The 13,834-nt window shown below is 37.8% G+C and overlaps 1 protein-coding gene across 1 annotated transcript; it reads right to left on the reverse strand.

The window, feature by feature from the left end:
• Positions 1-4,370: 4,370 nt before the first annotated feature.
• Positions 4,371-9,405, reverse strand: FBXO30 (F-box protein 30). The gene is made up of 2 exons (XM_065400916.1): positions 7,309-9,405; positions 4,371-6,306 (listed from the first exon to the last, which is right to left on the reverse strand). Exons 1-2 carry the CDS (start codon positions 9,388-9,390, stop codon positions 6,103-6,105), a joined length of 2,286 nt encoding a protein of 761 aa, XP_065256988.1. The 5' UTR covers positions 9,391-9,405; the 3' UTR covers positions 4,371-6,102.
• Between the last annotated feature and the right edge of the window lie 4,429 nt (positions 9,406-13,834).

The following is a 13,834-nucleotide window of genomic DNA, read 5'->3' on the forward strand; positions in this document are numbered from 1 at the left end:
TCAATGTGCCACACCATCTCTGGTCCCAAGTGACTAGATGCTTCTGCAGACATAGCAAAATATAATGTCCTACTACAAGAACAAACCATGAGCTACTGGGACAATATTTCAGTATTATCATCACTTTCACACTCCCTGGATCCGATTGGGCAACTATCACTCAGACTGGCAAGCACATACCTACACAGTCTTGCTGTAGTCAATGGGACTACTTGGGTTAGTACTTCACTCAACTGTGGAAGGGTTGCAAAATTGGGCCTTTTAGGTCAGCCTTATTTAAAACTCAAGGAAAGAGGATAGGCAAAAAATAAATATATTATCTCTTTGAACAAAGATTTCTTATTAACAGATTATCTCAGAAAAAGCCATAATCTATGAAAAAGGAAAGTTCTGCTCAGCTCCCGGGAGGCTGATAAAGGTAGCCTCACAGCTGCTTTTTTTCCCTCAAGAGAATTTTAAGATTTTGAATACTTTTCCTATAGTTATATTGTGTAACTGTACATACTGAGTTACACCCATCTATGTAGCTCACGTAGTGAATAGTATTTGCTCACTGACAGTTAGTATGAATGCTAAGGTTGAGAAAACCACTTCAGTTCTAAATACTTCTTTTAGGATCTCCTAACTTTTTCAGTGAGTGGGATAATTTTTAGGACAAAATTTTACACATATGGTCTAAAAAAAAAAAAAAAAAGACCATGTTTGAATCACATCTGTTTGACTGCTTGAATAAACAGAAAATGAGAATCCTCACTTTCCCTGCTTGAAAGATTTGTCTCAGGTGTTTGTTCAAACAGACAGGGACTAGCAAGTGGCTAGACTTCCAAGATGAAGTCATTATAGTGTCTGAAGAAATTTTTCAGTGATTTTAAATATAATGATTTAAGCTTTTTTCTGCATGGATTATTTTTAAAAATACTTTGAAGATTAAAAGCATGAGAAAGTGATTATGATGTCCATCCTGGAACTTCATTTCTTAATCATGGACAAGTGGAATCCGATGCACATGTAGCAGAGGTGATTGCTACTTTTGTGCAATAGCATCACCATTTCCCATCATCCGTTAGCTCTACAATTCCACTACAAGAGTCTGTGGACACATGCTTCTCACACAGAAGCAGAATGGTGTTCTGTCTATATGACTAATAGTATTTTTACCCTTATTTTAGTTTTTGCCCAAAATGGCATCTGCTGGAACAGATTTGATCAAAATGTGCTACTAAAGTTAAGTCCTTCAGGTGTCATTTTGCGCACACCTGCTTTAGCACAAAAGCAGAACTGCTTTTCCATGCTGTATAAAATACTATCTGCTGTCAGATTTCTTTAACTGTACGGCTAAATCATGAACATCTTACTTGTCTGTGTGTCAAGACTCACTGTGTGCATAATGCAACCTAAATCTGTAACACTTCCATGCTTTAGAACTAAGATTAGCCAGCAGAGTTATGATTCTACTTGGATGGACAGATGGAGTTCTTATCAAAAGGATTATTCACATACAGAATAGCATAGACACCTCTGGCTAAACGTAGTCATGACAACCCTTTGTTAATGTATCCCTGAATGGAAAGTAAAAGCTCTCAGTAAGAGAAGTCTGTGAAAATATACACATAGAAAACAGGTTAACTGCATATTTTATCCAACAGCAGACAAAATTTTCAAACCTGGGGGTAAATTTTTCAAAAAAACTGCGGTAGTAGCAAGAGAGTTTTTGCCATCATTGAAGGATGGATCCAGTGGCACATCTCCCCCCCTCCATCACACACAATACATAAATGAGGAACCATGGCTCTATCCCAACCCTGTCCATGCCATAAATTCACTGCACTCTTACAAACAATATCTGAATTGGGAAGGTCCTCATCTTGTGGCTAGACCACTTCATCAGCACTGTCATTGCTCTCCTCCTCAGTTTGTATTACCCACCTGTCCATGAGATTAACCAACTCCACAGCAGGCCTGTGAAAACTCAAACCAGCTCCTTGAAATAGTGACAGGGCACTGGTTATCAGAGGCCTTTTCAACATCTTTCACCTGACCATACTGCACTATCATGAACATTATTTTCTCTCCATTCTGCATAAGTTCACTGGATCCTGCTCTCCATGAGATAAGAGATGCTCCAATACACCTTCTGACTGTGTTTAGAAGAATTCAGTTCAGCCTGAATGCTCTCCTCCTGTCAGAGTAACCAAAGTTCCCATTAGGCCAAATTGTCCAAACAGCCAGTCGCAGCTGTCAACAATTTGCCCAGCAAAATAGGTAAAACATTTAAAATCTGCCTGTGGCTTCCTGCTAACTTAATCAGGTATGTCCTCTGGAATACCTTATGCACACAGGAAGAGTCCCCAGAGGAAAGAAAGTGACATCCTCCACATTGTGAGATGTTCAATGTGGAGAAGGGAAAATTTGATTTACTTAACAAAATAGCCACATATGCCTATATACTGATAGGAACCAAGCTATGAGTTAGAGTAGGCTGCTGTGGTTTAAATGATGAATAATCATGTATTGTGTGGACACAACCTTTTTATTTTTAAAGCTATCTCCCCATACCAGTCTAGTAAAAAGCTGCTGTGTGGATGGAGTCCTACTCTTTCATGAATAATCCTAGTATACGTTAAAAAAAATTCCCAAGGGTTTTATTTACATTTTTCCTAACATTCCTAGTATAAAGCCTACCTCCGCTATAGTTTTTCCTCACAGCCTAGTTGCTCTGCATTGTTGCTACTATTATTTTAAGCAACAGCCTTCTCCATATGCCCAAAAACTTTAGTCATAGGCCCAGGAGACTAGATATTGAACAGTGTTCTTTGTGGCCATGGGGAGCATTACAACCAATAAAATGTACCCTTTTGGTCAGTTTAATTTTTCCTTATTACCACTTCCAGTTGGAGCTTTTTGAGTTATAAGGATAACTGATAGTGGTTTTGATTAATCTAGCTCCATCTTTAATGGTGGAGGAAAACCTACATAACAGGATCTGCCAGCTTCAAAAGCAAAACATCAAAGTCTACCATTGTTTTAATTATGTGGAAATCAACATACTCAGAGGAAATTTATATTCTTCAGGAGTATAAAGTGAATTTGGGTTTAAAAGATTAAGTATATTTATAGATTATGTATCTTCCAGTTTTCAGAAGTCTGATTTGACAGTGAAATTCCCTTGTGTTAATGTGATTTTAAAAGTATTCCTAACTGCAATCCAACAGCCAGCCATAGAGTGCCACATTTAAATACTGAAAGGAGTGCTCAGAAGCTTAACAAAAAAAATAAGGTAAATTCATACCAAATAAAGGGAAACTCCAAATGTATTTTATTAGAATTTTAACAGACATTGCAAAAAAATTGCATAATGATTGAAAACATAACATTTTAAAAAGGTAGCAATGCAGCATCAAGTAAAAGACAAAGAATGCAACAGCTGTGTACATATGCTGTAAAGGAGATTGCAACAGGGGAGTCAGGATTTGGGGAAAATGAGAAAGATGATAGTTTTAAAGTCCCAGGACAAATATGAACAAAAACAGCCAAGTTCTGATAGACTGATTACATATTACCGATGTTTTACAGACTGCATAGCAGTGTAAAATAAATGTTGTTATACTAATTACATAATGTATTCCTGCATCTGAAACAATTTACAAGCAGAAATTTTGTTTACAGCATTGATATTTTAATAGCTCTGGATTTTCATAAAAATAGAAACTTATATTTAACAAAAAAGTCAGTATCTAATATTTGAGAACAAAAGTGCATGTGTTGAGAATGTAGTGTTATCTGTCAAGATGAAAATATCTAGTATTTAAAATGCCTATTTTAACAAAGCAGCATAACCGATTTTATTTTAGCTGCATATTTGCTCTGAACTACAGCCTAGATTCTGTCAATATAAGCCTCTCTAGAGAAACACCTCTGCCCAGCCCAGTTATTCTATAGGAAGCAGGATCCTGGTAGTTACAAAGAATACTAAGTACCAAAGTCACAGCAGTCCTTGGCTAAGTGAGTATCTACTACCTTGGAGGCAGCTTTAAAGATGGAGCCTGAATTGTCTGAGTTCTTCCAGTATGACAGCTACTTCTGGATGTCAGGGAAAGGCAGCAAGGGTCCATTACAGCTAAGAAATACAGTGCTGAAAGGGAAACTGTCCCTGCATGGGACTGGAGGTTTCTTTCTCTTGGTTTTGAGAGTAAACAGCATTGCAACACTCGAGAGGGAAGGGAGGTAGGGATCCTTCTACCTACAGCTAAAACCTAATTTGTATGTCCAAATTAGTATATCATCCATGTTCCCTGCAGCCACCACCATGGATATGTATGGAGACTTACCGAAAACAGATTAACTTTTTTTTTTTTTTTTTTTTTTGCGCAGAGGGTTCTTCCCCCATTTGCTCCCATCCAAGGTGGGAGGAAGAAGTGCCAAAAAGACACATGATCCAGAGATTCAGACATTCTAGAGAATGGGATGCAGAGAGCTTGTTTTGCTTGAGTTCTTCAACAGTTTTGTCATATGGCACTGAAGAACTGGGTTTTGTTTCTTTCTGGAGCACCTTCAGCATTCTGAACAGAAAAAGGCAATGACTGTTTAGCTGGATTGGACCCAGAATGGACAATACACAGATGCTGTAATTGTGAACTGTAGCCAGGTTAGCCATAAACAAGTATCTCTCATAGAAGTTACAAGCTTTAAATGTAACCATTTCTGTAGCATTCTCTCCTTAAGAGTACCTTGTTTTACCTAAAATTGAAATACATACTGTATTTCATCATTCCAAACTCTGGTCTGTTTCTGTTTTAGTGTGTGGCACAGTTACCAAGTGCAATAGTCCATGGTCACCAACACAAAAGTCTGAAAGTCATTTTGAATTAAGCTAGTGTACTTTTGCTATTACCAGGGCATTTCTCATAGTACATACTTCCTATTCACAAAATGTTATGCAAGTTTCTACATTACAGGAGACTGTGGAAACAATTTAGAGTTGTTCATTTCATCAAAGATGTGGCTGAACAGAACATTTTGGATATGCCTCATGCAACTCATGGAAACTGTCTCATCTTATGAAGATGATACATTTTGATGCACTTAGGCAATTAAAATGCCCTCAACCAGTGTAGCATTTTTATAGACAAATTAACAGAAACGAAAGACAATACATGTTACAATACCATAAAACAATTTAAGCCCTTTCGTTAGCTGCATTTTAAAATCCACAGTTGTGCATCCCATATTCCAATTTATGACAAGAAATAAGAAGATTTTGTTCAAGCATTTTCTCCTTTAATCAACTATAGGATTGGCGAATGGGATTAAAAAAAAAAAAGATTATAAACTCAAATGCCAACCTAACAGCTAATAAATATTTCAAGGTTTTAACTTCAAGAGGTTTGCTCCCAAAAGTGAAATAACTGTTAGTTCGCAAGAAAAATAACCATTGCTGACTCTTCAAAAGAAAGTTGTGCTAAAATTAATCTGCCATAAATCAGAGTTCACTTAGCTCATTGCTACATATTTTTAAAAATGCATATCCTAGGTCACATGTATATTAACTAGGATGCGCACTAGAACACTGATTAAACTAAGATATTCGCACACGTGTACTTAAAAAGTCAAGGGTTTGTCTGAGACATCTACTTCAAAGTTTTGAATAGTGTTCAGCTTTTGAATGTTTAGTCATTTGTAACAAGACCAAACACACAAAATGTGTTTGGTCAGGATCCTGTCTCACTACAACTCAAAGTATCCTATTTGAATGTGCATACCTTTAGAAGTTCATTTCTGAAATTTTATTAATTAAGCAAAAAAATGGGCACCAGTGAATCAGAAAAAAAAACATACATTAGAGATTTTTTTTTAAAATTATATAAGTTAGATAAAACTACCCTGTCCAGCAAGTTCCAAATTTTTCAAACATTAAGGCAACTTTCAATACTTTCAACTAAACAGTATTATAAAAAATAAATGTCACTTCAAAACATTATATACATAGTGACAGAGTAGATTTAACTAGAAATTATCTTTAGTACATTAATAAAGTGTCACATAATATTACACAGAGGTTATATCAGGTGCTTGAGTGTATGTGCAAGTGGAGTGACATCGCATTTAAAGTACGGGTTTCAAGACAGAGCGGAGTGAACGTCCTTCTTTAGTGAGTTCTCGTGTTACACACATACATGGCAGCGGGACAGCCTCCTCCCTTCTCTCTACAGCATTATAATTACATTTCTTCAAGTGGTCAGCCATGCTTACGATGTCAGCAAACTTCCACTCATTTACAGTACAAAAAGCTGTACTGAACCGCCACACCTGGAAAACAAGTACATGCTTAGCATCAAACTGGTTCTTTGTAAACAGAGAATCAAACTAGTACTACCCTGAACACTTCATTTTGTAACTAATTCGGGTCCACCACTAATTACAGCTAAATCAATATTACCAGCTTGTACTATTTACTAAGTTCCAGTCAGTAATATCCAGCCTGACTTTCAGATTCTAGGTTGACTTTACAGGATGGAAGTTTGGGACAGGAGCTGAGGTGGGGAAGAGAATCATTTTACTTTTAAACTGAGCACATTTGATCAGGAAGTTACATGTCAGGCAAAATCATTGTGTGGTTTTAAGTCAGTGTGGTTCTAGTTTGAAAAGTAAGGTTCTGGTTGTCAGTCGTGGGGAGTATCTGCAAGTCCAACTGAAGAGAAAGGAGATGCAGGTACTCAGCTCTTCTTCATGTAATGTGTAACTTAGTGCCTGATTTTTCAAAATTATTTACTTGATGAAGACACTCAATACCATGGCAAGAGACATGATATAAACACCTGAATAGAACTTAGAATTCTATGCTTTCATTTCTTATCTTTATACTATTTAAAACTACACAAAATTCCCGCTTTCAGATATATATCGTATTAAATAAAGTTATAGAAGCATAACTATGCTATGATTTCTAGATAAATATTTCAATTTTTCCTAGTATTACAGAACTATTACTTTACATATTACCACGACAGAAAACAATGGAAAGGCCTACCTCAAATCCCATTCCCCAAACTGTTGGGGATACGTTGAATGTGCTAGGAAGGTGACAACCAAACTACTTACTGGAGCACTTTTTTTTCAAATTGGCTCTCAGAATAGCATTGGGTTCCAGAGAAGATGGTCTTTTTCAAGAGACACCATGATGTCAATTAACCAGGGGTGGGGGGGGGTGGGGGGGGGGGGGAAAGGGTTAGGGAAAACAGTCATCCTCAGGACAAGAGCAGATATGTCCCATACCTTCCTTCCTATCTCCAAGAAACAAAATTATCTTACCTTTTCTTTTATTTGCCATGAAGAACTTCCATCTGGGTACTTTCTCTTTTCCCAAAGCAGAATGACCATTCCACGTGCTTGAAGCAAGCTTCCACATACATCTCTCATTAATCGTGACACTCTTGAAAGCTGACACAAACTAAAACCATCTAGAAAACCAGCAATATGTTGTAGAACCTCAAAAGGAAGACTACTCAGATGATCACTACATGGACCAATGAGGCAGCTTTTAGCTGGTTCTACTAATACTGTAGATATACAAGGCTGAACTCCAAATGACCGCAGATGGCGATCATGAATAATCTTTGCTCCTTGTGTTGAAGGACAAAACCTACGTTGAGAGTATGTACACCCATAGTATGCCAAGGGACACCTCTGCTCCATCCAGCCATTGAGGCCAGCATGAATGTCACCATGCACATTCTTAAAATGTGAAGAAAATTCATTTCGCCTAAACAATTGTCCACAAACAAATGTAAACATTGAACGCTGTTTTGTTTGGTATCTAGCCACACATTCCAATACCAAGTCCAGACCAAGTGTCTGAAAAGGACTTGGATTTGAGAGCTGTGGGTTGGCATGATCACATGCTGAAGCTGAAGCTATTTCCCCTACCATTGTATTTGTGGCCAATATCGCAGATGGGAGGGAAAATGTTTGAGTCCCAAAATCAATGCGATATCCATCAACAATGCGACTATCTGATATCCCCCTACCACCCGGAGAGTCTCCTAGACAGAACAGCAAAGCTGCTGTGATTAGATCTATCCCCTGAAGACCCATAGGGTCTTCTGTTATCTCCAAATCTGATGTATCAACAGCTTTGTCTTCCTTTGGTGTAGACCAACAGTGGTTAACAAGAAAATTGTATGATCGATGATGAATTAGAGAAAACACATCTACATTTCTCAATCTTTCTTGTTCCAATTGCCTCTCTAACACTTCCTCTCCACTGGAGACATGTGGCAGTTGTATATGGTTAACAGCGCCATTAAATAAACTGTGGGGTGTTATTACTTCTCTAAGTTGTTGTGCTGCTACAGGAAAGGAGCTGCAAGACTTCAATGCTCCATCATCAGGAGATGCAATACATTCACCATTTGCTACATTAGATGGTTTTGAATCACACACATCTAGATCTTCATTCTGGTCCAATGCCTCTGTACCTATATTTTCTGCATGAAAACCATTACACAGAGCAGAAGCATTACCAAGATTCACATTCAAGTCACGTTTTTGCACTATATCATAACAAAAATCACTTGAACCATTTTGTTCCGATTGTGAATTTTGGCTCAAGACATCAAAGTCAATTCCACCAACTGCTCCCATGTTATCTTCATCTGGATATTCATGGTCTGGCAATTTACTTTGAATACATCCATTAGTAGTTTGTTCTTTGATCTGAAAATCTTCATTCATCTCATATGGCAAAATACATAGTCTTGAACTTAACATGCTTATGTCTCTTGTAGCAGTGTTCAGTATATCTAATGCAGCAGCTAAACTCTTAGTAGTTTCTACAGTAGCTTGATAAAGTGCACTGTAGGAATCTCCATCTGCAGGTATCAACCCATTTGAAAGCATTGTGTCAGGAGCACTTGACTTAACAGAAGTCTGCTCTCTAGGTTCGGATATCTGATCAGCTGCTTTTGACATCATAGTTGCTACTTTGAGGGATTCTAATAGCATGCGCTGGTCTTGAAGGGCTAAAGCCATGTCTAACTGCTCTACTTCATCAACATCTTTACTTAGATTTTCATAAGATTTACGGTCTGCATAACTGACTGGCCATCTATTCCATTCCATAGTGCAGCAAACCACACTTGCAGGACAAGTTTCTAGATGTTCAGCGATTTTGTTTCGGGCTACATTAAAGGGACATCCAAAGCCACTATTCAAACAAGGCACTCTTTCAAATGGACACAAAATGCGATGCTCCTCAGCTTTGCATGAATGAAAGACTGCTCCACAAACCAGTGGGCAGCCAATCAAGTCACAGGAAATTCCAGTCTCTGGTCTGGTCATGCAACGCCGACTGACACAATTGACACAGTGTAAATGCTGCTGATGTTCCTCCATGATTGCAAGTCCAGCTCTGGGCAGGAAGAGAAAAGAGATAAAACAATCTTAATTTTTAACTCAGTATTTGTTAAAGTTTACTAATAAAACAAATAACTACATATTCTTGGTCTATAATGTATATAGAGTTATAAATGAACACTACACTAATTGATCACAAATCATAAGTACAGTAATAAGTGACATTTTACCCCCCACCTCAAAACAAACAAACAAACAAACGAGCTTGAGTAATACAGAGAAATGAAGGTTACTCAACTGTAACCTAGAGTTTTTCAAGCTGGAGAACACAGCAGGACAAGAGGCAAACCTCTTAAATGCTGGTCTCTTCCTCTCTGAATCAACCATAGGATCAGTAAGCCCGAAGCAAGGTGCAGGAACTAATAAAAAATACATTTATAAAGAAAACGAATGAGCTAAAATTTCTAATATTAATCCTAACTAAGAAATCTAACTAAGGCAGTGAGTCTTTAAAGAACATGGATAAGTCTGGAGAGGTTCCTAGTCCATCTGCTGCCACAGTTGGAAGGTAATAAGGTAGTTGGAGTGTCATGGTGCCTTTTACAATCTTACCCATAAAACTTTGAGGAACAGCGAGGGGAAGACAGTAGGGGGGCACTCCAATGGCCACCAGCAGAGCTGCACTGCTAGTGCCATCCTATGAGTGGGAATGTGGAATGGCCACTCAAAGAAGAAATCAAGTTACACTGTTTTAAAGTGACCTCAAACAAGATCATGGACACTTCTTAAATTTTTAAAAGTTTCACACCTTTATGAAAAATGTTTGCTCAAAGCTATAGTGTGCAGCAGTTTTACTATCCTTTCTAATTTGCTAACCCCCTCCCCCCAGAACATCAGTAAAAACAAAAAGGCACATTTCCAGGTGTCCTAAAATGGCTTTTACTCCTCCCTATTTGGTTATGCTAATGCTAGTGAGAAGATGGGGGAGCAATAAAGAAACTCCACATAATTGGAGTCATGTGATCAGTTTTATTGTGAAGCAGGCACAACTGTAAAGCACTTTGGCACTAGAAAGTTGGATTCCTTGTTCTGATTCGGAGGGCATAGTAAACACGGCATTCCATGTTTCACCACTGCAAACATTTGTATTTGAAAGTACATTGCATTACTATGTTTCAAAGTCAGTTTATCTTCCCCTCCCCCACACATTTTTAAGATACGGGGAGGAATACATTAAAAATTAGAGGGCAGGGAAAAGAACACAATCACTCAACAACATTTTCTTACTGCTGTTTACATTCAGTCCATGTTTACCCAAACCCTTGTGGTTAAACTCTATTAATCTTGGAAAAAATAAATGTACAGGTTGCTCATTTATGGTTTAACCCCCTGCTTTAGCACAATTAGCAATCTCACAATATCACAAGCATCATACTGCATCACTCCATGATTCTCCTGACATGTTTTACTGAAAGACTAAACCGATGAAGTATAGAAAATATTCTTAAATCATTAATTTTTTGTAGCGATTTAAAGGAACAGAACAAATTTACATCCTTCTGCCCACCAAAATAAATAAATAAATAGGTTTTCTAAAAATAAGCTGAATATAAAACTTGAAGTTAATAGAACAGAAATGTTTCCATGTTTGATTTTATTTCCAATGACAAACAAATATACCCTGCAATGTTTTCAACTCAAGCAATGCAGCAGTATGCTATCCCAGAAAACCTTTGAAATGAAACTAACTGACTGTAAATAGAAATGAAAGTGACTAGAATTTTTTTCATTGTCTAAACTGACAAATGTAAGTAACCAACCAACAAACTAACAAATCTATGCTCCTCTGATACTTCACATTTTGAAATTCAAGCCAACTTTAAGTATCAGCCCCTAAATTTGAATAATTCAAATGTTTTGGCCACCCACTTTTCTGAACTCTACTAACAAAGAAGCATGTGAGCTGCACTTGATAGGCACAACACAGCTGGTTTATTTTTCCCTACTATGAAGAGTTCCTTTTTATTTACATGTAGCAAATTAGCTTTTCATCGTATGTTGTAAATACAGGTTTCAGAGTAGCAGCTGTGTTAGTCTGTATCCGCAAAAAGAACAGGAGTACTTGTGGCACCTTAGAGACTAACAAATTTATTTGAGCATAAGCTTTCGTGGGCTACAGCCCACTTCATCAGGTGCATAAAATGGAACATATAGTAAGAAGATATATACATACAGAGAACATGAAAAGGTGGAAGTTGCCATACCAACTCTAAGAGGCTAATTAATTAAGATGAGCTATTATCAGTTTACCAATCACTAAAGTTACGCAATTTGTCAAAGGCTTCTTGCATACATCCTACAGATTAAGTCAACAGTGTCTAAGGCAATTCTTCATTGAAGTTTTAAAATGTTTTGACTGTAAATTAAAAGGAGGGTGGGGGAAGAAAGGTCCATAACAGAATTTTCCATAAGCTATTCTGCCAGGAGTTCCTTTTAAGTTGACTCATGCACATATTTCTAAACTGAACAGAAATAGTTTAAAAATGACCTCTTTACAGCTATGGAAAAATATTCTCCCCCCCCCCCCTTCAGATTCTATTCGTTAAAAAGGAACATCGAGCAGGTTACTCAAAGGAAGCATTCCTTTCACCATGTTAGAATTAGTTTCTCTGATAGGACCGCCCCATCCTGCACACACACAGGCAGTTTGCAACCTTTATTGCAAGTTTATTGAAGGGGATGTTACAAATTATTACAAAATTCCCCATCACAAAGTGACCTAGTCATTTAATGTATGGTTGAAAGGCTAACTGATGAGACTTTTTGTTGTAGGAGCAAATTGCCAGCAGTCCTCAAATACAAATTGGGTTTGTTTAGGCTTTGTCTACACTACAGCCATGTCACTAAAAGTCGGGCAGTGTAAACACTGTTTGTTGGCACTTTTGAGACAAAATACTTCCACCCCCCATGAGCGGGGTTTGCGTTGTGGACAGGAGAGCACTCCTGCCTACAATGAGCCGTTTACACTGCCACTTGCCATGGCAAAACTTTTGTCTTTTCAGGGGGAGGCTTTTTTAAGCACCTGTGAACGACAAAAGTTTTGTCGTTCAATTGGTAGCGTAGACAAAGCCTTAGTCTAGAGAAGAGAAGGCTGAGAGGGGAAGTGATAACAGTTTTCAAGTACATAAAAGATTGTTACAAGGAGGAGGGAGGGAAAACTGTTCTCCTTACTGAGGATAGGACAAGAAGCAATGGGCTTAAATTGCAGTAAGAGCGGTCTAGGTTGGACATTAGGAAAAACTTCCTAACTGTTAGGGTGGTTAAACACTGGAATAAATTTCCTGGAGAGGTTGTGGAATCTCCAGCACTGGAAATTTTTAAGAGCAGGTCAGACAAACACCTGTCAGGGATGGTCTAGAGAATTCTTAGCCCTGTCATGAGTGCAGGGGACTAGAGGACCACTCGAGGTCCCTTCCAGTCCTATGATTTTTAGTAACTGTTCCCTAAAATCTAGTCACCCAAACTTGATGTTCAAAACTTGTCTTTCATAAATATTAGAGCTGGTCAGGAATATTTTGAAACATTTGTTTGAAAATGCTGATTTGTCAAAACCAAACCTATTTTCAGGAAAGGGTCAGTTATGCCAAGTTTCTTGGTCTGAAAAGCTTTTGGAAAGTTTCAAAACTGTGAAGCATTCTTGTTTTTGGTTCTAAATGTCTGTAACATTTAAGTTAGTTATAATAAAACAATTTAAAAAAAAAGTCAACATCAAAATGTTTTAACAAACCCAAACCAACATATTTTTCAGACTGTCAGTTTACCAAAATTTTTGTTCTACTAAACATGCAAACTATGGCAGCCAATTAACATTGGTGTACATTAACATATATTCCCTAAAGAGATACATGTAATAAAAATGTAGCATCTTTAAAATGCCAAGAACTGGGCACACGTACTCTGGGTGCCTCCCAACCATGACCCTTTGTGTATCTCCTGCCCCTTCCCCCCTCTATATGCTCAAATACCCGCCTGAGATTTTTTTTGGGGGGGAGTGTGTGTGGGGGCGGGGGAGAAATAGCCCTGTAGCAACAAGGCCTGGTTTATTCAATTTCCCATAGTTATTTTTCAAGAGAACTACAAACATCATTAAAAGTAACCAGTGACTTCACTAACTCAGCTGCAGCCCAGATCAAACAATGATGCACATCGTCGAGAAGTGCCCGCTAACCAAATTCGGCGGTGGCTCCGAGAGCTCCACTTGGCCACTAAGAACACTATTGTTTGGCTCTCTGAATACAAAAATGTGAAACAAATAAAGAAGTCAATGTAGCCAACATGAAACGCTACCTTTAAATAGACTATACAAGTTTACACAAGAGCACGCTACTATAGCACTAATGCACCCTAGCAAGCTATATTGGTCTTTAAAGTCAGTTTGTGTGAAATTTGAGCTCTGTGATTAGTAACTCATCTTTTGTTAAGT

The sequence above is a fragment of the Emys orbicularis genome, chromosome 3 (assembly GCF_028017835.1).
Source record: "Emys orbicularis isolate rEmyOrb1 chromosome 3, rEmyOrb1.hap1, whole genome shotgun sequence".
Classification (NCBI taxonomy): Eukaryota; Metazoa; Chordata; order Testudines; family Emydidae; genus Emys; species Emys orbicularis.